The 23,984-nt window shown below is 38.4% G+C and overlaps 3 protein-coding genes, 2 long non-coding RNA genes and 1 pseudogene across 5 annotated transcripts; 5 read left to right on the forward strand and 1 right to left on the reverse strand.

Moving 5' to 3' along the window:
- Window positions 1–6,234: 6,234 nt before the first annotated feature.
- Window positions 6,235–7,027, forward strand: LOC148915335 (uncharacterized). Its single transcript, XR_016128526.1, has 4 exons — window positions 6,235–6,333; window positions 6,405–6,472; window positions 6,594–6,627; window positions 6,821–7,027. It is a non-coding gene; the product is annotated as an uncharacterized LOC148915335 (long non-coding RNA).
- Window positions 7,028–8,234: 1,207 nt separating this feature from the next.
- LOC148915336 (uncharacterized) lies at window positions 8,235–10,793 on the reverse strand. The gene is made up of 5 exons (XR_016128527.1): window positions 10,517–10,793; window positions 9,992–10,059; window positions 9,836–9,869; window positions 9,618–9,703; window positions 8,235–8,601 (listed from the first exon to the last, which is right to left on the reverse strand). It is a non-coding gene; the product is annotated as an uncharacterized LOC148915336 (long non-coding RNA).
- Window positions 10,794–11,425: 632 nt separating this feature from the next.
- LOC103337952 (phenylacetaldehyde oxime monooxygenase CYP71AN24-like) lies at window positions 11,426–13,383 on the forward strand. Its single transcript, XM_008241127.2, has 2 exons — window positions 11,426–12,537; window positions 12,631–13,383. Exons 1-2 carry the CDS (start codon window positions 11,617–11,619, stop codon window positions 13,249–13,251), a joined length of 1,542 nt encoding a protein of 513 aa, XP_008239349.2. The 5' UTR covers window positions 11,426–11,616; the 3' UTR covers window positions 13,252–13,383.
- Window positions 13,384–14,742: 1,359 nt separating this feature from the next.
- LOC103337951 (cytochrome P450 71A1-like) lies at window positions 14,743–16,618 on the forward strand. Its single transcript, NM_001326511.1, is given in 2 exon segments — window positions 14,743–15,705; window positions 16,001–16,618. Coding segments are annotated over 2 exon segments (1,581 nt in total).
- An 877-nt stretch (window positions 16,619–17,495) lies between these two features.
- LOC103338178 (phenylacetaldehyde oxime monooxygenase CYP71AN24 pseudogene) lies at window positions 17,496–18,287 on the forward strand (annotated as a pseudogene).
- Window positions 18,288–19,575: 1,288 nt separating this feature from the next.
- Window positions 19,576–23,682, forward strand: QS (quinolinate synthase). Its single transcript, XM_008241125.3, has 7 exons — window positions 19,576–20,560; window positions 20,680–20,964; window positions 21,218–21,436; window positions 21,569–21,748; window positions 21,911–22,414; window positions 23,007–23,171; window positions 23,258–23,682. The coding sequence occupies exons 1-7, from the start codon at window positions 19,769–19,771 to the stop codon at window positions 23,336–23,338; spliced, it is 2,226 nt and encodes a 741-aa protein (XP_008239347.2). The 5' UTR covers window positions 19,576–19,768; the 3' UTR covers window positions 23,339–23,682.
- Window positions 23,683–23,984: the final 302 nt, after the last annotated feature.

Here is a 23,984-nt window from a genome sequence, read left to right on the forward strand (position 1 = left end):
TTCTTTTCGTTTTATGCATTTAACTTTTATTTTATTTGAAAATACAAATATACCCTTAGTATTATCGAAGAATTGGATGAAATCATCTAAAATCTAACAGTAGGTATTAAATTGGCAATTTCAATTAATTCAGGTGCTAAATTGGTTGATTAATTCGGAGAGTGTGTTCATGTTTAGTTCTGGAGCAATGTCATGGTCATCCAAAAAACAGTCTGTGGTTCGCTTATCCACCATTAAAGCAGAGTATATCGTTGTTGCCCCATGCTCTTGTTAGTGTGTTTGGTTAAGGAGAGTTTTAGAGAAGCTTGGTTATGTACAAGAGAAATGCACTACAATTTTGTGTGATAACAGTTCAACTATAAAACTCTCCAAGAATCCTGTTCTTCACGGCAGAAGCAAGCACATTGACATCAGGTTTCATTTTCTTCGTGACCTGGTAAAAGATGGTGTGATTGATTTGAGTCATTGTAATACTCAAGACCAGGTAGCTGACATTATGACGAAGCCACTCAGGTTGGAGGTGTTTTTGAAGCTTCGTAGTTTGCTGGGCGTGTGTGAAGTTCTAAATATAAACTGAATGCATTCTGCATACAGTTTAAGGGAGGGAATGATAAGACTGTTAGAGTTAACAATTTATTATTTAGATCTTTTAGTTAATCAATCTGTTAATAAGTCATATCCTTTAGGGACTAGTTGTTTGTGTTTTTAACAAATTCCTATTAGTCTGTTACCACTTTTGAGGGTGTTGCAAATGTGGGCTGTTATTTTGATTTTATCTCTTTGTAAAAGGCTTTATAAGCCTGCAGTTTGTTATCAATGAGAAGAAGAACTTTTCATTCAGGGTTGTGCCCTATAGTTTCTTCCCAGTGTTCTCAACATATACAACATGGCAAAACTTTTTTGTCCAATCGATGTTTTGGGAAAGATTTTGACATTGCCCTTTTTGGTGGTCCAAGATTTTCCACGTTAGATTGTGATACTTTCACTCATATATTGACACGTGTCTTTTTATCCTCCACTAATTAAATTATTAGTGGATATGAACTTGTACTTAACTTTCAATTAACCCCATGTCTTTTTTTTTTAAAATTATAGAAAATTAAGGATATGAATTTTTTTTTTCTTCAATTTCCCCCTTACCGTCTAAATCCTCAACATTTCATTTAATTTTCAGTTAAATTATTTTAAAAAATTGAAGAAAAAGATGAAAATTCCCCAAACAAAAAACAAAAAACAAAAAAACAGAGACACTGAACCAGCAACCCTGGCTCCATCTCCTCCAGCGCATCAACCGCATCACAACACAGCCAAAGTACCCTAAAACCCAGCCCCAAAAAAAAACAAAAAAAGTCCCCAAATTGAATGAGTCTTTGTTTGAGAAAGGCATGAAAGTACTGATATGGACAACTAGTCTTAATTTGCATCTCAGTCAACCTGCTTGAACCTACTGGCTGTGAAGGGTGCGAACAGAGAGTCCCCCGGTGCAAACGCAAGGCAATTGGCCAGAATCGTAGCCGGTGCGGTCCTGGCAGGGGAGGTTTCTCTTTTGGCAGCCATTGATACTGACCAGCTTATGACCAGCCACATGAAAAACAACAGATGTAACAGGGATGTCACACCTTGCCTCCACTGAATAGACTAAACCAACCCCATTGAATCTTGACCACAGGGGCCTACTAAAAAGGAAATTGAGGGAAAAAACAAGCAGAATCAAATAAGCTCACCAAGGGACACTGTTGGTTGGTGGTGTTGGAGGAAGAACATGGTGGGTTCCTGATGTCACATAGGTAAGGAATAAAAACGAAAGGAAAATTAGGCCTCTGTGGTTAGTGGTTTCCAAAAGATTGTCTTTAAAATGCCTGCAATTATGAATTGTGGGGGAAGGGGTTTATGAGAGCAACTTCTGCTCTTTTATCTTCTTTTGTGTTTGTCTTCATGCTGCCACTTCTACTGACCAAGAGGTCTTGGCTCTTAGTTTGGCTGTAATCTTTGATTTGTTTGTTAATCTACTGATCAATAATTGGAAATGGAAGCAACAGAGCCACTAACCCAGCTGCCGACGACGAAGATCAAGACCCATCGTGCCTAGACCCCAAGAGGGCTGCCACTGCAGACGCTGACAACCGCCTCCGCGGGTGGCACCACTCCCGCATCATCCGCGTCTCGAGGGCCTCCGGCGGCAAAGATCGGCACAACAAGGTGTGCAATCTAAGAGAAAGCGCCATTCTTGATAGTTTTTGTTTGCGCACAGAGAGAGAGAGAGAGAGAGAGAGAGAGAGAGTATTTCTGTTTTTAATTTTATTTTTAATGTAGAAAATGACCATTTTGCTCATATTTTTAACAGCAAATTGAATAAAATGTTGTGGACTTAGATAAGGGGGGAAATTGGCGAAAATAAATAGGTTCATATTCTTAATTTTATAATCTTTAGAACTACATTTTTCATACCATTGTCTCCTCTAAATAGAGGTGAAGCCCATACAATGAGACCTCTATTAGAGATGGTATAATTATGAAAAATGTAGTAAACCTAGCATTTTCCAATAAAAAAAGGATAGAGGGTTAGTTGAAAATTATGTACAAATTCAGGAAGCAAATCACTAGTATACTATCTAATAAAATATTGAAAGTAATCTAACTTCACACAATTCTATGCGTTAGTAAAATATTGAAAGTAATGTAACTTCACACAATTCTATGCGTTTACTTTTTTATATTAATATAAGCGATTATTTTACACACTACCAAAATACTATAATTATTAAACATAAAACTCCTGATATGCAAATCAAAATCATTTTCACTAAGCAAAGCCCCATTCGAAGCTATGCATTATTTACCTATAAGTTCTATAAATTTACTAAAAGGGTATCGCATGTGACAAAACAAGGTTGGGCTCCCTTCGATCAAGGGCCTTAACAGCCAGGGACGGATCCATATAGTGGGCTGTCTGGACTACAGACCATACGAATATTTTTTTGTATTTGTAATAATATAGTATTCTTAAGATTTAAAAAAAAAAAAAAAAAAAAACTTAATGGAGATAGTCCATCCCAAAGCTGCAAGAAGAAAGTTCAGAGAGATGGAGCAGACGGAGAGAGAAGAAAGAAAAGAAGAAGAGAGGAAGAAGGAAAAAGAATAAAGAAAAAGGAAGAGGGAGAGAGAGAAAGATAGGAAAAAAGAATTAAAAAAAAGAGAGACAAGAAAATATAATAAAAAAGAGAGAGGGGAGATATGTGTTGGGATGAGATGTGTTTTTATTTTGTTAGATGCACTGCCCCACAAAATGGGATTTTTTTATTTTATTATTACTTTATTTTATAACTTCAATTCCTTATAAATATCTTTTTTTTCTTTCTTTGTTTCCCTTCAATCCCTTCCAAATATTTCAACAATATTATCAATAATTCCAATATTTTCTCTATTTCAAATGTCGTATAATCACAAAAAGTTCAAAATATGATGAAGAAAATATACTGAAAAAAGAGTGCTTATATAAAATAAAAAATGACAACAAATTATGGCTTATTTTAACTAAAAAAATTTAGCCACTCCATGTGAATTACTTCTAGTTTTTAGTTCCTTTAAATATCTATTGTCCACTTATTGTACCCATATCAGTTTTTCAGAAATTGGCTTCTCTCTCTCACTCTCTTCGCTCTATCTCTTCGGCCCGTATCTCTCCTGGTGTACCTCTCTCTTTGACGCAATACTCTTTCTCCGTCAACAGTGGTGTTCATCCATGCGTAACTCCATCGTTGACATCCACGAGGTAATTCATAACCCTTTTCTTTGAAATTTGGGGTTTTTGTGAATTTGGTTTATGGTGTATGGATTTGTAAGAAATTGGTTTAGGGTTTTAGTGTTTAGGGGTTGCTCAGAAATTGGGTTTGGGTTTATGGGTTTCTATGAACTGGGTAATAACTCACACCCACTCTCACTTTGTAAGGAACTAGGTGGTACAGAAGTATTTTCCATAATTAGCACACTAAGTTTGTTGGGTTCTGGATGTTTAATTAGTAAACATAACCAAAGAGAGAAAAGAAAAAAGTTGGAAAATAAATTGAAGGATAGATTTTGAAGGGCTAAGTCAGTTTGGTGCAATTGAAAATGTCATCATAGTTTTGCTAGCAAAATCTGGTTTTCATTCCCCAAAGCTAAGTTTTAAGCCTTCTGGAAGAAGTGAAGCAGAGAAAGAAGGGAGAAATAGATTCATCTATTGAGTGTTGTTTCTAACTTGGGTTTTGTTGATGGTTCTAATGGCAAAGCTAGTTTGCCATTCACATCTTCTTCTGCTCATCATAGTTTTCCTCTCTCTCCATCCTTCAAGCCGCTACAACAACACACTCGGTCACAAACCCTTACGAAGATCCAGCAGCTTCTCAACTACCCATCACCTTAACCAACTTCAGCCATATAAGCAACATCGAGACTTGCAAAATTGAACCAACTCCATCTTTGACTCTATCCTGTTATGAAGGCAACATAACCCAGCACATTATTGGCAACAATGGGTTTCCTCCTTTGCCTCGTGATTTCTCGTGAGACTATTTCTTTGCCACTCTTGTTGGCTTACCAAGCTTGAAAGTGCTTTCACTGGTTTCTCTTGGTTTATGGGGCCAATGCACAAGTATTGGGCATTTGTCTTCACCGGAGATTCTCAATGTAAGCACAAATTACTTAAGTGGTACAGTTCCTCTCCAACTTTCATATCGAGGAACCTTCAGACTCTCATACTTGACCATAACAAGTTCACTTTGGTCAAGTTCCGTGTTAATTGAGTTCACTTCCAGTCTTGGCTGTTCTCGATCTGAAAAACAATATGCTTAATGGCTTTTGCCATATTCTTTGGCATCTTTACAAACTCTTAGAGTTCTCTGCCTATCAAGTAACTTATTGTCGGGAAGTGCCGATCTCGAAACTTGACAAACTTGCAAGTTCTTGATTTGGAAGACAACTATTTTGGGCCTCATTTTCCAAGTATGCCTTCCAAGTTGGTCACACTTGTGCTAAGAAAGAACAAGTTTCGCAGGAATGCAGACTGCATTAGGCTCTGCTATCACTCCAGAAGCTGGACATTTCATTGAATGGGTTTGTAGGGCCATTTTTGTCATCATGGTTGTGACTGCCTTCCATTAAATATCTTGACATTGCTGGAAATAAACTCACTGGACTTCTCTATAAGAACATGACTTGCAATTCTGAGCTTGCTTTTGTCAATTTAGAGTAGTTTAGAATATTACTTTTGTCAGAGAAAAAAAACATGGCCTTTCATTGGCCAACTGGTCCTATAATGTGAGTTTGTGTCATAGAAGAGCTGGTTTAAATACCAAATAATACATGTTTCGTTTTTTTGTTTTGTTTTTGGTATTGGTTTTGTTTCATTTTCTTTTATTTGAACAAATGAAAATTAAGCAACCTTTAAACCAGTATTCTTTTTTGGTCAACCAAGGAATTAGAATTGTCAACTTCTCTTCTTTCCTGTATCCTGAAGTTTCAAAAGAAATACTCTGTTACTACATTGGTATTATTAAGCACCAACATCTCATGTAGCTTAAACTCTATGTGCTTGCTTTGTTTAGGAGCGTTATTATCTTGCTTTGAGGCTTTAATTCTTGTCACTTACAGGATTTATATGTACCTACTTTGCAGGAAAATCACTTGTTGGAATGGCAGAGGTTGAAGCAGCCATACAAGAAATGTTCTAGGCACCTCATATTGAAGTGAGTCAGATTATATCTTACAGTCATGATGAAAAATGATTTCTGTTGGTGAAACTTCTTTTATTTAAATGGTATGTTACATCTTAGAAGAGGTAATCAATACCCTTGAGTGAGGCATATGACACAGTGATTACTACGTTAATATGCATTCCTAATATGAAATACATGAGATCCAGATAGCTACATAGTTTCTTGGTCGAGTAACAAAGATGAAAATGGTGTCAGTTGGAGTTTGCTAAATCTTATAAGTGTCATTCTTTAAAGGAGTAGCATGGTGAAAAATGGCTTTCAGGACCCAAATTATCTGATGCTAGTTTAAAGTAGTGAATTTCTGCACTAGTAGCATTCAACTCCATACAACTTTAGCTACATAAATTGTTATTGGGTTGAAAGGAAGTTTTATTTATCTATGTTGTATCTGGAAGAACAAAAAAAAAAAAAAAAAATAAAAAATCTCTCTACCTTCTTTAGAGATATATTAATGCTAATTCTTTTTTTTGTTTTTTCCTGGCAGGTGATGAAAACTTCTTCCAGGCTGAGTAAAATATTTTTGACTGCCATGGTTTATGAACTCTACAAAACAGGAATGGGGGAAACTACTTTTGAAAAGGTGAACTTCTCATGCTTTCCCCTTATTGCATAAATTTACACACCTAATTGGTTTGTCTATTTCTATCACAGATTCTAAAGTTTGTTTCATGGAACATTTCATACCAACGCTGCTGGTACCTCTGCTGGATGCATTTACTGTAAGTATGACATCTCACTCCTAGAAGATTGCTTTTCACTGTGGTGCAAGTTGATTGCATAATGACAGATAGCCACCCATGTGAAACAACTTTGCGCTAATGCAGTTGTAATCTGTTGCAGAATTTGAAGAGATATTAATAGTTTAAATAAATTGGTAAGCTTTGCTTATTCTTTCATTTTTTGGGGCATAAGAATCAATATAGTATGCTAATTTGATTCCTTTTGCTGGTATTTCATTGTTCTGAGGCCGAGGCTGAGTTTGAACTATTGCATTTTGTTATATATTCCAAAACCAAAGTTATAAAAGAAAATGGTTTTCCTCTTTGTTAATTGAGAATCATCTGCAGTTATGATTTCAGATCTGTAGATAACTTGTTGTTGCTGATATTGCTACACGGGAGGAGAATATAACAGCTTGGAAAATGTGCAAGAAGATAGCACTAACTCATACACTGAAGAACAAATTGATGAAGTTAAGATCAAATTAGTAGAATTTGTGAGCTCTCCATTATTTATAATTATAGGTAGGAAGTGTGTATATACTAGAGCAAAGATTGGTTGACTATGTAATAACAATTGAATTTTCAAGTTTTATGAAAGAAATAATTTTTGCTTCGCGGGACAGTATTGTTAGGGTTCGGTGACGATTTATTTTCCATGTCTAAATTGTAGTCTATAATGGATGTGTGTGTATTGTATGTAGATTGACTTAATATTGTTGTCCTATTGCATGTGTATTGTACTAATATTGCTTGTGTATTGTATACATATTGCATGCATATTGCAACCGTATTGCATGTATATTGTGATGTTATTGCTATTGTATTGCCATTATATTGCCCTAATACTGCCTCTCTAGTGTATGTATATTGCCCTAATATTGCTATTATATTGTATGTATATTGACTACGGCTCATCAATGGGTTTACAGGTTTAGGCCATACTTCATTCAAAAAGAAGATGAGGAGGAGAAAGAAACAACGTGCCTTTCAAAAACAGGCAGTCAGGTGCATCATAATTGCACCGTAAGACATTGTAAGAAATTATTTAAAAAAATAATAACAACTAAAAAATAATTTACAAAAAAAGGAAGGTATGAATAAAGAGACAGAGAGCAAGAGAGCGAATAGGGGGAGAAAGAGACAGAACGAAGCTAGAGAGAAACAGAGAGAAAGAGGAAGAGCTGCGCTACAGAAATAGAGCAAAGAGAGAGACACAGAGTTGCACTAGAGAGAGAGAGAGAGAGAGAGAGAGAGAGAGAGAGCTGCAATAGATAGATACCAAAGAGAAAGAGAGATGTGCCAGAGAGAGAGCTGAGTGAGCTAAGAGAGAACAAAATTTCTGAACATGTGAAAAATCAGCAATAAGTGGACAATAATTATATTTTTATAGGTGATATTGTAATACTATTGCTATCGTATTGTGGTTATATTGCTCTAATATTGCCTCTATAGTGTACATATATTGACCTAATATTGCTATTATATCGTATGTCAATGGCCATTTGATCTAATAACAGTCTCCACTTCATTAAAAGTAATCATGAATTCAAATCTCATAGACACGACAATTGTTATCCATCCTTATATTAGCATGAATTGATGTTGACCTTTGAAATGATAGTTGGAGTTGCACATCAGTTTATATTCAAAAGGAAAGTAATTCTGTCCCTCAATGAATCTTCGTTCAAAAGAAGGCAACTATTGAATATTGGGTACAAAAATGCAAGATCCACAGTAAATTAATTAGGCACAAACCACATATTACAAAACCAGGATGATTTTTGGCATGCTTGAAAAGACAAGGGCCAAATACAACAGAAAAGAAAATTCATTCAAGCTTCTCACTAAACATGGCCCAAGCACTCGACCATGGTTTCAATCCAAACCTACCCAACAAGGGCATACCACGTGTCCATCCTAATAGAATAGTGGCATTTACAAAGCATGACTGCAATATGTTTCTTTTTCTCCTAAACAAAATTGTTACTAAAATGGAACAAAAGATCCCTAACATACAGCAATACAAGCAAAGATAGTCAATTGTCATACACACAAAATTAGTCCTCATCCATCCCTGCAGGCTGATCTCTCTTACTAGGGTCACCTGCTGGTTTTGCCATTATAATCTGCAAGATAGTCAAAGCATTATCAACAACCTTTTTTTAATGAAGGTATTAAACATTAAATAGGCTGCAATCAGATAGATTCATCATTTCTCACACATTTTTAGCTAGCCAGAAAACCCCCAGCATATAGATTTTCTATTTACTATCAAGCCTTCTGCACTGAAGCCATATTCATTATAAAAGTTCAACATTTCCCAAAAGTAACTTTCAATTTTATTTTATTTTTCCAAGTTAAAAACTAACATTTGCGACCGTTCATTAGAGATCAAATGAAAGATTGGCTGGATGTTTCTGTATAAACTTGCAGGCAGTTAATGGGTGAAGAACTTTCTAGGTTTGAGTGCCAAAGATCTACAGAGCCTGGAAAACCAACTGGAGACAAGTTTGAAAGGTGTCCGGATGAAAAAGGTGCCTAGTCCTGATTATATAGTCTCAGTTACTACTGTCAAGATCCCTTCTTTATGTAGCACATGCATGACACTCAGTCATTTTTCTGCAGGACCAGATACTAAATGATGAAATAAAAGAACTGAACTAGAAGGTTACCAAAGTAAACTGCCTCAGTTTCTCCTAGTCCATTTATGTTAATTCAAGTCCTTGGGGCCTAATTTATACCTATTTTATATCATTCTTTTTACTTATTTCAGGGAAATCTCATACAGCAAGAGAATATAGAGCTGTATAAGAAGCTAGACCTTGTAGGTAAAGAGAATGCAGAACTGCTAGAGAAGGTATTGTCTAAAAGATTGTATAATACTATTAAAATATATCCCTTAAGCTCTACTATTCTATTTAACACATATTATACTTCACTAAAGGGAGGAGACAGGTGACAGGTAGAAGGAAAGAGAGAGAAGCTAAATGAGATATCACTAAGCCAAAAACATAAGGCCATTATGTTAATTATAATATAAGCAAATGTGAAGGTTTCTCCTCTGGAAAAGGCTGAAACAGAAGTTTTTAATCTCAGGTTTATGGAGCAAGGGGTGTGAATAAAGAAAACAAAAGTTCCCAACCTCCATATACCATCACTAATGGATATGATTTGCAAACACCCATCCATCTGCAGCTAAGCCAGCCACAGAATCAAACTCAGCCTCGGCTTCAGAATAATGAAATACCAGCAAAAGGAATCAAATTAGGGTATGTCCTAAAATTGCTAACAATATGCATACCTATAGCATACTATATTGATTCTTATGCCCTAAAAAATGAAAGAATAAGCAAAGCTTACCAATTTATTTAAACTATTAATATCTCTTCAAATTCTGCAACAGATTACAACTGCATTAGCACAAAGTTGTTTCACACCTGTGGGTGGCTATCTGTCATTATGCAGTCAACTTGCACCACAGTGAAAAGCAATCTTCTAGGAGTGAGTCATACTTACAGTAAATGCATCCAGCAGAGGTACCAGTAGCTTTGGTATGAAATGTTCCATGAAACAAACTTTAGAATCTGTGATAGAAATAGACAACTACTCGATGGTCAGTTAAGCAGCCATCTGTTATCCTAAATATCAAAGACGGGGTTTTATAAGCTTACATTGTCATGATTTCTCCGAAATCATGTTTTATTTAATAATTGATTTTGTGGTCTTATAGACAACCTCTCAGATCAGCCACAGCCACTGATTCTAATTTAAAATACCAAACAGTGCACAAACATCTACTATAAGCTAACCCAAGATTCCCAAAGGTGAACGAAGCCCAAACGTTCTGTGACAAAATGAAGAGTTTGATTTCGTGAACAGTGGCTGCGAGCGATGGCGGTGGGTGTGCGTTATTACCCAGTTCATAGAAACCCATAAACCCAAACCCAATTTCTGAGCAACCAAACCAGTTTCTTAGAAATCCAGACACCATAAACCTTCACAAAAACCCCACATTTCAAAGAAAATGGTTATGAACAGTACCTCGTCGATGTCAACGATGGATTTCCGCTTGGATGAACGGCCACTGTTGACGGGAAAGAGCACTGCGCCGAAGAGAGAGAGGTACACCAGGGAGAGAGATGGGCCGAAGAGAAAGAGCGAAGACAATGAGAGAGAGAGCCAATTTCTGAAAAACTGATATGGGTACAATAAGTGGGCAATAATTTTATATTTAAAGGTGTTAGTTGTAAAAAAATTGGGAAGGGGTGGTATTTTTAGTTAAAATTAGCAAAAGGGTGGCATAGAAGGCTATTTCCCTAAAATAAAAATACAAATTTATAAATAAACCCAATTCTAGACATGTATTTATAAAAAAACCCAAGCACTATTTAAACATAGAAACACACCCAAAATCAACCCCAAAGTCAACTTTTTGGGTGTGTTTATAAATGGGTTTTGAGTGTGTGTAATGATGGGTTTTGGGTGTGTTTATATGTTTAAATAGTGTTTGGGTTTTTTTATAATTTCAACCCCCATTTTGGGTGTTTTAGTGAATCCCAAATAAAAATACAACAAATTATGGCTTATGATTTACCCCAAAAAAAATTTAGCCACCCATGTGAATTACTTCTAGTTTTTAGTTCCTAAAATCTATTGTCCAAGCCTAAAAATCTACAAAAACCAACCAAAATCTACAAAACTCATTTTCTTAATACATTTGCACTTAAGGTAAATTTAACCCACTGATTTACAATTCCTGGATCCGTCCCTGTTAACAGCGATATGGAGGATGGGGTAGCTTCTCCCACAATATTGGGTGATCCAAGAGCATGGCGCACATATAAATTATTATCATTGCTTTGCATAATCGAATCAAATCTTTTTCATTTCGTATAGTTGTGTATTATTTAATTAAGTCGGTTACAAGAGGAAATCGCTTGTGCATCCAAAACTTGAATATTTTGTCCCTTGCTCAGTGCCATGGCTGTGTGACCTTCACAACTAACCTCTGCCACAAATTTTATATCGGAAGCTTCAACAATTGTGGGCCTACAACCCAGACAATTTCTATATTAAAGATCAAAAACAAGGACTCAGATTTCAAGTGGGGCAACCAAAACCAGAAGCCAAAAAGCAGAGCAATGGCTCTGATATCACTTTTGAATCAAACATGGCAACAGCTCCAGAGCAATCTTTTCCTGCTTCCCATTCTCTTCCTCTCTCTCTACATTTTGCTTTCACTTGTTAGATCAAGTGGGAAACCACTCAACCTACCACCTTCCCCACCAAAGCTGCCTATAATCGGAAACCTCCACCAGCTAGGTGCCTTCCCGCACCGCTCCCTTCGTGCTCTCTCGAAGAAGTATGGCCCTCTGATGTTTCTGAACTTGGGCAATGTCCCTGCTCTGGTTGTTTCATCTGCAGACATGGCCAGGGAGGTCATGAAGACTCATGACACTGTCTTTTCTAGCCGACCACAAACCACTGCTCCTGGTATCTTGTTCTATGAAGGCCATGACGTGGCCTTTGCGCCTTATGGAGATTACTGGAGGAAAGTTCGGAAGATTTGTGTTCTTGAGCTGCTGAGTCTTAAAAGAGTGCAGCAGTTTCAGTATGCTAGGGTGGAAGAAGTTGCAGAGATGGTTGCCAAGATTCGAAAAGCGTGTGGCGCGGAGTCTCCCATTAATCTCAGTGACACGCTGATCTCCACCTCCAACAACATTGTTTGTAGGTCTATTCTCGGACGGAAGTTTGATGATGCAGATGATAGTTGGTTTGGGGACACGGCGAAAGATTTGATGGTGAAAGTAATGAGCTTCAGCTTTGGAGATTTCTTCCCTGCTTTGAGATGGCTTGACCATGTTAGAGGCTACATTGCAGGTTTGAAAGCGATTTTTTCGCGATTCGATAGGTTCTATGATCAGTTGATTGATGAACACAAGACAGCAAATGGGGAAGGGAAGGCTACTAAGAAGGATTTTGTGGATATTCTCCTCCAAGTTCAAAATGATGGCTCGCTTGACTTTGATTTCACAAAAGAGGACCTCAAAGCACTTCTGCAGGTCTGTATAAATCTATATAACCCTATATATGTGTGTGTGTGTGTGTGTGTGTGGCTGAAAATCAATTTGGTTTTTTGGTTTTTATGATTTCAGGACATGTTTGTGGGTGGAAGCGATACTAGTTCGACGTCGATGGTATGGCTAGTGGCAGAGCTTGTGAGAAACCCAAGAGTGATGAAGAAAGTCCAAGAAGAAGTAAGAAGAGTTGTGGGGGAAAAGGGAAAGGTAGAAGAGAGTGACCTCAACCAAATGAAGTACATGAAATGTGTCATCAAAGAAAGTTTCAGATTGCATCCTCCAGCTCCTCTTTTAATTCCTCGTGAAGCAACTGCAGATGTGAAATTGGGAGGCTACGACATCCCGGCGAAAACAAGACTGTTCGTCAGTGCATTTGCCATACAAAGGGACCCCAAAATCTGGGACAAGCCAGAGGAGTTTATCCCGGAGAGGTTCGAGGACAGCTCCATTGATTTCAAAGGCCAGGACTTTGAGCTCCTCCCATTTGGTGCTGGGAGAAGGGGGTGCCCTGGAATTGCCTTTGGGATTGTTTCAGCTGAGCAGGTGCTTGCCAACATTCTCTACTGGTTTGATTGGAAAGTGCCTGAAACTAGTGGCAATGCATTGCCTGAGGCCTTGGACATGAGTGAAGTTTACGGGCTCACAGTCCGAAAGAAAGCTCCTCTTAATCTTGTGCCAGTGCCCTACTTCCCCTGATCCCTCCATCCAGGAGCCTTCATGCTTTGCTTTGTTGTGTTTTTTTTTTTTTATCAAACAGTTCTTTGTTTTTGTTGTAGAAGAAATTGCATCTGGATTAATAATATGGTCAAGTATCAATTCTACCTGAAACATTTTGATTGATAATGAGGGAATAAACCCTAGAAATTGTACCAGCTGCTTTCTTACCTAGACTTTTTGAGGCATTTTAACAAAGACTTCTCCCATTCTCCATTGCAATGTTTAGCTTCAAATTCCCATTTAATGTGAACTTATCTAATGGATTGCGAATAATTTATATACAAATAGGAGTGAACCCGTCTATCTAACCGCTACAAACGCGTTCCCATTAAATGAGAATTTGCATGGTACCAAAATCACTTGTATGATTCTCTCAAGAAAAAATGACCGGCAGAGACTGCGGTATGCGGCAGCCTACATGGAATCCACCACCCATTGTGAGAGAGAGGCTATTGATATGTACCTATGGGGAATGTGTAGCATATGTACCTTTTGATTTTCTCTTATCCTTTTTTACTGCTATATATTTATCTTTTGTAATACTTGATATGCGCTGTAATTTTTCCCTTGTCATGCCCCATTAGGACAAACCTTTTCATATTTGATGCCAGACAATCTACTCCTTGTTTCTCAGAATTACATTAAAGCCCCTGATTATATGAAGGGTTTGTTGTTATTTTCGTTTTCCTATGTTCCTTCTTGTCTTCTATTTTGTTTTGGAATTACGTACGGTGCGGTTGCCTTTGTTTTTGGATTTTTTGCTCTTTTTCAGAAGAATATATTTTCTTTTTGTTCTAACCTACAAGCCAATCTATGCAAATGGACAACTCCGTATTTACAAAGTCAAAGCGTGGAACGTTCGTTGAGCTTCTGATCATGCTTTCTTTTTTTAATTTTATGAAAAAGTTTAGGGGAGGGAGAGGAGCTTCTGATCGTGCTTTCCCACCTACTAGTGCTACAACAATGCAAATATTAAAAGATATATTATAATATACAAGGAAGCACGGGCGAACCCACGTGCAATAATGCAGGAAAACATTATAAAAGCATGCCTAAAACATGAAGAACATGTGCAGAAGGTGCTTTTGATCTGCTTCTTGCATGCTTTAGGTTTGGAGATTGAGAATTTTTCTCGAAAGTTTTAGCTTCCCTTGCCTCTTTGCTTCTGTTGCAGGCAAAGCAGGCAAGTTGTGCACATGAGATAGCTCTAAGTGCAGCATGTTTTGTAGGGGACTTCGGTGTGAATCATATGTAGCCGTATTTTAATGGATTTTTTTTTTTTTATCATATGATTCATGAAAAAGAATTAACATTGGGGTCCAAATCAGAGCCAACTGCTACATGCATGACTTCTTCTTTTTTTTTTTTCGGGCTGGCAAAATCTGGGGAACTGTTCTATAAAAAGAAGTGAGATTTCCAAGTGTCCAGCCAAACCCAACAACACAACACAACATTGCAGCAGCAGCGGCAATGGCTCTTCTAACACTTTTCAATCAAATTTGGCAAGAAGGGCAGCTGCAGAGCAGCACCAGTTCCTTCAACATTTTCCTGGTTCCTATTCTCTGCCTTTCAATATTCATCTTGTTTTCACTTACTAGATCATCCTCACCAAGTGAGAAAAACCGGAAACTCAAATTGCCACCTTCCCCACCAAGGCTGCCTTGGATTGGAAACCTTCACCAGCTAGGCTCATTCCCACACCGCTCTCTTCGAGCTCTGTCGAAGAAGTATGGTGATGTAATGTTCATGCACTTTGGCAAAGTTCCAACTCTGATAGTTTCATCTGCAGAGATGGCCAAGGACGTGATGAAGACCCAAGACATTGTGTTCTGCAGCAGGCCTCAAACTACTGCTCCAAGCATATTGTTCTACGACGGCCATGACATTGCGTTTGCTCCTTACGGGGAGTACTGGAGACAAGTTCGAAGAATTTGTGTTCTTGAGCTTCTGAGTCTCAAAAGAGTGCACCAGTTTCAGTACGCAAGGGTGGAGGAAGTTGCAGAGTTGGTCAGCAAGATTCGCAAAGCCTCCGCCAGCGCAAACGGTGCTCCCATTAATCTTGGGGAGCTGCTGGTGTCAACCTCCAACAATATTATCTGCAGGTGCATTCTTGGACAGAAGTTTGAGGACAAAGAAGACAATTGGTTTGGAGAGACCACAAAGGAGTTGATGACTCAGGTGATGAGTTTCAGCTTTGGAGATTTCTTCCCTTCTTTGAAATGGATTGACCGTGCCAGAGGCTACCTTGCATATTTGAAATCAATTTGGTTAGAATTTGATAAATTTTTTGATAAGTTGATTGACGAACATAAGGCAGCACAGAAAGAAGGTAAGCCTCGCAAGAAGGATATTGTGGATATTCTCCTCGACGTTCAAAACGATGGCTCGCTCGACTTTGAGCTCACTACCTCCAATGTCAAAGCAATTCTGCAGGTATGTATATCCTCCCTAGCTTTAGTCACATGCTACTCGCTTACTTTCGTTCAAACACGCACGCGTACACACACGCGCACATTAATAAATCAATAATATTTTTTGTATTTATTGATTACATTGCTGACAACCCTTTTCATAGAGGTGAGCCCCACAAATTTATGTGAGATCCACATGTATTAGAGAGGTAGTTGGCACTGTGATTAGTAAATGTCCAAATAACAACACTCATTTTTATTTTTTATAAATATATATAGCTGAAGATTGATTTGGCTTGTTAATTTTATGATTTTAGGACATGTTTGTGGGTGGAAGTGATACTAGCTGGACAGCAGCGATTTGGTTAATGTCTGAGCTTTCGCAAAATCCACGGGTGATGAAGAAAGTCCAAGAAGAGGTAAGAAGAGTGGCGGGGAAAAGGGGATATGTAGAGGAGAGTGACATCAACGAAATGAAATACCTGACATGTGTGATCAAAGAAAATTTGAGACTTCACCCTCCAGCTCCTCTTTTACTTCCTCGGGAAGCAATGTCTGATGTAAAATTGGGAGGTTTCGACATCCCTGCGAAGACACAAGTGTTTGTGAATGCATATGCAGTACAAAGAGACCCCAAAGTCTGGGACAAGCCAGATGAGTTTATGCCAGAGAGGTTTGAGGAGAACAACGTTGGTTTTGTAGGTCAGGATTTTGAACTCATCCCATTTGGTGCTGGGAGAAGGGTGTGCCCTGGACTTGCCTTTGGGGTTGCTTCAGCACAATATGTGCTTGCCAATATGCTATATTGGTTCGACTGGAAGTTGCCTAGTGGTGGCAGTAAATTGGCTGAGACCTTGGACATGTCCGAAGTTTACGGTCTCACAGTCCATAAGAAAAGTCCTCTTTATCTTGTTCCAACACCATACTCCCCTTGATCCCTCCATCATCCAGAGTTTTCATGGCTTTTACTTATGCTCTTAAATCTGGTTTTTATTTATATTTTTGATGAACATGGGTGTATCTGCAATACCTGCAGCAACGTAAATTTTTATAATAACAGATATAGAGTGGTATATGTAATGCCTCTCTGAGATGTTTTAATCTTCTTTGGAAATTATGAAATGCATTTAATTATAGTATCTCTTGAACATCTCAAGATAAAATGGATATGGTGAAATGGAAGGAGAGATGAAGCAGTACCAAAAATAGTTCAAGAAGAGTACCAACCAACCACACCTAACTAAAAACCCAATTAACTGGTAGCAGATATGGCTAAGCTGAGGTAAGTTTCAATTAGTAGAATAAGCATAGCAATTAGTACTTGCTTCAGCAGGATTTTTAACTTTCCTTGAACCTTTGTTAGCCCAAGTCAAAATCATTAAGGATCAAAATAAACTTCAGTTGAATGACCCATTCAAGAGAATATTATAGGCTTTTATGTTCCTTAATTCTACATCATTCTTGCTTCTATACACCGATGACCGGGGGCATAGTTTTTACATAATATCAGACAGTCAGAATGGAATTTACTGCCAATGGTTATTATTCTTGGACTGAATTGTTCTTTTTGGACATTTTAACTTGGACACGATGTAAGTTTTGGGATTGACAGTGATCTATTGGTCCCATGAGTTTAATTAATTCTATGCAGGCGTTTTAAGCATTTGTATATTCATATAAACAGTACAAGTACCTCTAATAGCTGTTTAAAGGTTAAAATTGTTTACTTTATACATCAAAGGCTGCTGCTATAAATGACTGAGGTGCAGAGCTGTGTGGTTAATTTCAAATTCTTAATCACAAGTAGAGGAAATGGGTGTATTAGTACCACATTTGCACCAAGTCTGGCTAGAGCTACAAAGAAACTTAACCATCGACACCTTCCTCTTCTTTGCTCTTCTCTTTTCATTTTTTGTTTTTCTCACAATCACTAAATCAAGGGGCAAACTTAACTTACCACCATCCCCACCAAAGCTTCCGATAAATGGGAACCTTCACCAGTTAGGCACATTACCACACCGCTCTCTTCGAGCTGTCTCCGAAAAATATGGTCCTCTGCCGCTCATGCACTTAGGCCATGCTCCAACTCTTGTGGTTTCATCTGCAGAATTTGCCAAAGAAATTATGAGGACTCATGACATTGTTTTCTCCAACCTGATCAAAACCACAGCTGAAGATATTTTGTACTTTGGATGCAAAGACATTGGTTTTGCTCCCTATGGTGACTACTGGAGACAAGTTAGGAAACTATGTGTTCTTGAACTTTTGAGCCATAAGAGAGTACAAACATTTCAGTTTATGAGGGAAGAAGAAGTTGCAATTTTAGTCAGTAAGATTCGCAGAGCAAGTTTGTCCGGGGCTTATGTCAATCTAAGTGAGATGCTGGTTGCTAACCTATTGTACTGGTTTGATTGGAAGCTCCCTTGTGAGGGTGCCATGGGGAGAGACTTGTGTATGAGTGAAGTCAATGGCCTAACTGTTCATAAGAAAATCCGTCTTCATCTTGTTCCAATAGCAAAATCCGTCTTCATATTGCAGCAGATTAATCAAGTGAAGACGGATTTTCTTATGAACAGTTGTCGCGATAATACGTTGTCGCGATAATTTTTTTAATTATAAATAAGGGACATTTTGGAAAAAGCAAAAGGAGAGAGAAAAATTTTAAAAGAAGCAAAAATGGACAAAAATGCCCTTATTTATTTTTAGATTTCTTAAGGAATTCAATACATTTGCATGTCTTTGATTTGAAAGTTGAGTGGTTTTTTTGTCTTTTTTGAAACCAAAATCCGTCTTCATATCGCAACAACGTATTATAATTTGAGTGAATTTATCTTCCACACTTTTGCAAAGTTAAAATTTCCTATTATACCTCTAATATTGCACCGTGATTATTTATTCATTATAATACGTATACATGAATTGATAATACCACGTAACAGTGTTGAAGTCAGACACGAAATTACATGTTCAAACTTGTAGTGCGGCCATGACCTCGTTATTTAAATAGAAGGGGTAAGAAAATAAGAGGAAATTGAATTCATGTAGGTCATGAGGAGAATTTCAGTACTACATCATCAACTTTTCTTCTTCGACCTTTATAGGCTGCCCATACACTGCACTTTCCTTGTCTTACACGCGCATGAGCCTAGAAATTGCATAGAAGCCACACAATCTTATCTCTAGTGGAAATAGGAAAATGTCATAAAGAACATTGACATCTAAAATGTTTGGTGGAAATGATTCAAAAGATTTGGTGGTCAATGATAGCAAGAGTTGCATCATTTACACGACGACAATTGTGAAAAGAAAACTGCCCCACCCTTATTTCTTTCAATTTCAATCTCTCATTTTATATGGTTGTAGATTTCCCTTGAATAGAAGAGTTAGTGTACCCCAAACATACACATGTTAGTGATTCCCATCCATTGATTGGTATCATGGACTCAGTACTAGGTTCCACGCAATCAACTTTTGGCCGAGAGTAATTTTACAATACCCAAACTCTTTGCTTCAATTAATACTGTCTGAACTGCAAAAAGTTCATTTGTGTCGCTAAACACATGCGAATAAGATTTGTACTATCTTAACGAACCATCATTCTAATAAAATTATGATTTTTGTTACTCAACACTCGAAGCTCGTTTATATTCAAGAACGAGAGCCCTCCGTAACGACTGACCCAAGCATTGCTCATAAAACCACATTCCACTTGTGTGGGACTCACCTCACAGTAATTTCCCCCCTAATTGGTCGGAGAGAAATTGATGGGTCCAATTTCCAATTTCTAATTGTTGCCCCAAGTTGATATTGTGGGCCCAGAATGCCAAGGGATGGGCTGTTTATTTTGTTAATGAATTGGCGCGTATTTTCTTGCAAATAGTTGGTTCTTGGTTGGCTCAAAATCGAGACGCCCTTTGGGAGAGCCAAGTTTCAATTTTATTTCAACCTCGTAGAAGCAAATCCATTTGAAGCCTCTGCTTTCTGCCCTGCTGCCTCTACCACTCAAAGCCTCCAACTTTTTAAGCCTCCTCCTCCCCCACTAAACTCAATTCCAAGCTCTCTCTCTCTCTCTCTGTCACTCTCCAATGGAGGCTTCTTCTGCAACAACCATGGCTTTGAGAGTTTCCTCCTCCTCTTCTTCTTCTTCGTCTTCTTCCTTCTCCTCCATCTCCCCAAACCACAAGCCCAACTCACTTCCTTTGAAGTTCAGCACTTTCAGACCTCCTCAACCAACCCTCCTAAAATCTCTCAAATGCATCCAAACCCCGCCTTCCAATTCGAACCCATTAAAGCAGCCTCCCAAAAACCCTAGCCCTGCCTCCCCCTTCTCCTGCTCTGCCCTAACCCTCTCTTCCCCTCAAACCACCGAGCTCGTCCCCTGCAAGCTCCAAACTTTGATCTCTGAGTTTCAAGCTTTATCTGAGCCGATCGATAGAGTTAAGCGCTTATTGCACTACGCCACTCTCCTCCCTCCGTTCGACGATTCGGACCGGGTCGATTCGAAGCGGGTCATGGGCTGCACGGCCCAGGTGTGGCTGGAGGCCAAGATGGACAAGGAGGGCAAGATGAGATTCTCGGCGGACAGCGATTCGGAGATTACCAAAGGGTTCTGCTCGTGCTTAGTCTCGGTGCTCGACGGCGCGTCGCCCGATGAGGTCTTGATGGTCAAGACTGACGACTTGTCGTCGCTGAATGTCGGCTTGCCGGGTGCACAGAGGTCTAGGGTTAATACTTGGCATAATGTGTTGGTCAATATGCAGAAAAAGACCAAGGCTTTGGTCGCCGAGCAACAGGGTAGACCGCCGTTCGAGCAGTTCCCTTCGCTCGTCATCACCGCCGATGGGATTCACGCAAAGGGTAGCTTCGCTGAAGCCCAGGTTAGCATAATAGCATGTGGTTCTTGTTGATTTTTATACCTTTATTGCTTAACAGAAGTAAGAGTTTTGTTATTTTTTATTTATTTATATTCTAAGTTGGATTTTGTATTGAATTGCAGGCGAGGTACTTGTTCCCTGATGAGTCTAAGGTTGAGGAACTTGTTAATGTGTTAAAAGAAAAGAAAATTGGCATTGTTGCGCATTTTTACATGGACCCGGAGGTCCAAGGTATATTAACTGCTGCACAGAAGCATTGGCCTCACATCCATATATCTGATTCTTTAGTCATGGCGGATTCAGCTGTGAATATGGCAAAAGCTGGTTGCGAATTCATTACAGTTTTGGGTGTTGATTTTATGTCCGAAAATGTCCGGGCTATTCTTGATCAGGCTGGCTTTGAAAAGGTAGTTCCTTGTCTCTGTTCATGGATTTGTCCTTAAGAAATGCAAAACGTGTTCTGTACTTGTTAAGGCTTTGATATCTCAAAGGTTCAATGCAATGCAGATTCTTCAACTGTACTGCTCTGTATCTATCTTAGTGCATGAGTTAAATGTAGCGTGCTTTATTTGTAGTAGAGTTAACTGGATTTTGGTTTGGTGCCAGATACTGGTGAAGCAGTTAATGGATTTATTCCTTTTCCATAATCTTTGATTGCAGGTTGGCGTCTACAGGATGTCAAATGAACGTATAGGTTGTTCTTTGGCAGATGCTGCATCTAGCCCTTCTTATATGAGTTATCTTGAGGCAGCTTCTAGGTCTCCTAATTCGTTGCATGTTGTCTACATTAACACTTCTCTAGAGACAAAAGCATATGCTCATGAGGTTGTGCCAACAATTACGTGTACTTCTTCAAATGTTGTACAAACCATTTTGCAGGTTGGTGGGATTACAACCTTTATCTCAATCATATGTGAATTCTGCAATGTTTCTTGTTAAAAGATCAAACAGTATTGGCTTTTTATTCTTGCTATTGTACTTTCGTTAATGCCAAGTCCCTTATCTCTGCAGGCTTTTGTTCAAGTGCCTGATGCAAACATATGGTACGGACCTGATTCTTACATGGGTGCAAATATTAGAGAATTACTCCAGCAGATGACTAAGATGACGGATGAAGAAATTGCTGAGATACATCCAGAACATAATAGAGACTCAATCAGATCTTTGCTACCTCGCCTGCATTATTTTCAGGTATGTGTATTTTCATGGACTGTTCTAGAGTTGTGCATAATTCCTTTCAATTGAAGATAAGGGTAGCATAACAATTTTTATTCCTTTAGTTTTCTTTGCATTTTCTGATTTTGGTCATCATACTGCTTATTTTTTTATGATTATGAAAATTTCTGGCATCAGGATGGGACATGCATAGTACATCATTTATTTGGAAATGAAGTTGTGGACAGGATAAAAGAAATGTACTGTGATGCGTATCTAACTGCTCATTTCGAGGTCCCTGGAGAAATGTTTTCTTTGGCAATGGAAGCAAAGAGAAGAGGAATGGGGGTTGTGGGCTCTACCCAGAACATACTAGATTTCATAAAACAGAGGATTCAGGAGGCTTTGGATAGAAATGTCAATGAGCACCTTCAGTTTGTGTTAGGAACGGAATCTGGAATGGTGACTTCAATTGTCGCAGCAGTTCGTGGTTTGTTAGGTTCTGCAAGGTCTGGGGGAGCAGAGATTAATGTAGAAATTGTATTTCCAGTTTCATCTGAATCGGTGACAACATCATCAAATGCTTCCCCAGGCCTTAAATCTGTTACAGTGGGCAATGTCATACTTCCTGTTATACCTGGAGTTGCCAGTGGTGAGGGATGCTCCATTAATGGCGGCTGTGCATCCTGTCCATACATGAAGGTTAGTTGCCTTTTTCATGATTGGTTTTGATAAGTTCACGAAGGTTAAATTCTGATTCTAGCATGGAATCTGATATGATGGAGATAACTAGACTTTTATGAAAATAACCAGTCTATGCATGTCTCAGTATTTTTCTGCATGCATGTATGTTAAATTGGTTGTAGTCTGTAATACATCTCAAACTAATACCTGGCCTAGCGTAGCATTCAGGTCCCACATAACAGGGACATTTTTACACAAGATCTTTTGTTCTAGTGATACATGATTTGTATGTCATAGAGTGACGTGACCATGAAAATGGATGAGAAAATTCTGGAAGATATCCCCTAAGTATTCTATTAGTAATATTGGTAGGATGTTCTATAAAAAGTACCTCTCATCTTTAGTTTAACTCTCAAAGGTTGCAAGAATAGCTAATACCAGACGTCCTTGTGTTTTCTGATGTAACAGTTGGTCTTGGCAAGCCATAGTAGAAATTGAATAAATAGAAGTGGATGATTAGTTATTGTTCATTTTCCCTCAAGTTATATTTTCCTCTCACGTGTTTGATTGAGCTAAGGTTTCTCACATAGTATGTAATATAAAATGCCAGATGAATTCTCTCAGCTCCCTCCTGAAAGTTTGCCACCACCTGCCTGATGAGACGAATTTTGCTCTTTCCGCATATGAAGCTGGCCGATTCAAACTGCAAACCCCCAATGGAAAATCAGTTGCAGATGTTGGGTGTGAACCGATTTTGCACATGAGGCACTTCCAGGTTAGTTACTGAGAACAGTAAATATCTGTATACACAAGGAGCTTCTTGAGTTTTTAGACTCACCTCTTTGCGGATATCTTTTGCAGGCCTCTAAAAAACTGCCAGAGAAGCTTATTTCCCATATTCTTCATCCGTCTGGTAATGGGAGCTCATCGGTATTAAATTGAGTCAAGCTTGGCCACATGAAATCAGCCTGGATTAGCAAGGCAGATTCTGAATCCTGAGGAACGCTTCCTTGAAGCAAAGCTTTCATTGCCAGAACTTTGTTGTGCCTTCTCTTCAATTTCTTTTTCATAAACGGGTCATTCTGTTTATCTAGTTTGATTGCTCACAACATAGTTCAGTGTTTATATCTATAGGAATGAAAGTTATAATAAAATTGTAACCCCAAAAAAAAAAGGTTATAATAACAGTGATTGTTATATTTAAACTGTATAGTTGTCAGAACAGTGACATTCTTGATTGATTAACATGGATTTTAGATTCCCCTGGTCCGGGGCAATGCTACGCAGCTAACAATTGTCATCTATTAGATTTGAATTCAGGACATTCTCCACTAAATTAGAGAATATGTGTCGCGTGTATGTCGCTAAACCAAATTCGTTGATAGGATGACACGGCCGTGCAATAAGATGAACCAGGCCCATGGTGAATAATGAGGTGAGGTTGTTCTGATACAAGACCTCACAAACGAACAATTATTTATTTATTTCTACTGTTGGAAATAATTGGTTATTTTATTGGCAAAATTACCTGACCACTGTTGGATTTTAGCTCACAAGAACAAGAGCGGTGAATTTTGGCGCTCATATT

This window comes from Prunus mume, linkage group LG7 (genome assembly GCF_029339155.1).
Source record: "Prunus mume cultivar Tortuosa linkage group LG7, ASM2933915v1, whole genome shotgun sequence".
NCBI classification, from domain to species: Eukaryota; Viridiplantae; Streptophyta; class Magnoliopsida; order Rosales; family Rosaceae; genus Prunus; species Prunus mume.

Excerpts from the sequence above, each read along its gene's own strand:
- LOC103337952 (XM_008241127.2), top strand. The coding sequence starts at position 11,617 with ATGGCTCTGATATCACTTTTGAATCAAACATGGCAACAGCTCCAGAGC. Across the intron at positions 12,538-12,630 it reads ACCTCAAAGCACTTCTGCAG|GACATGTTTGTGGGTGGAAG; the intron begins GTCTGTATAAAT and ends TTATGATTTCAG.
- QS (XM_008241125.3), top strand. The coding sequence starts at position 19,769 with ATGGAGGCTTCTTCTGCAACAACCATGGCTTTGAGAGTTTCCTCCTCC. Across the intron at positions 21,437-21,568 it reads TTGTACAAACCATTTTGCAG|GCTTTTGTTCAAGTGCCTGA; the intron begins GTTGGTGGGATT and ends TTATCTCTGCAG. Across the intron at positions 22,415-23,006 it reads CATCCTGTCCATACATGAAG|ATGAATTCTCTCAGCTCCCT; the intron begins GTTAGTTGCCTT and ends ATAAAATGCCAG.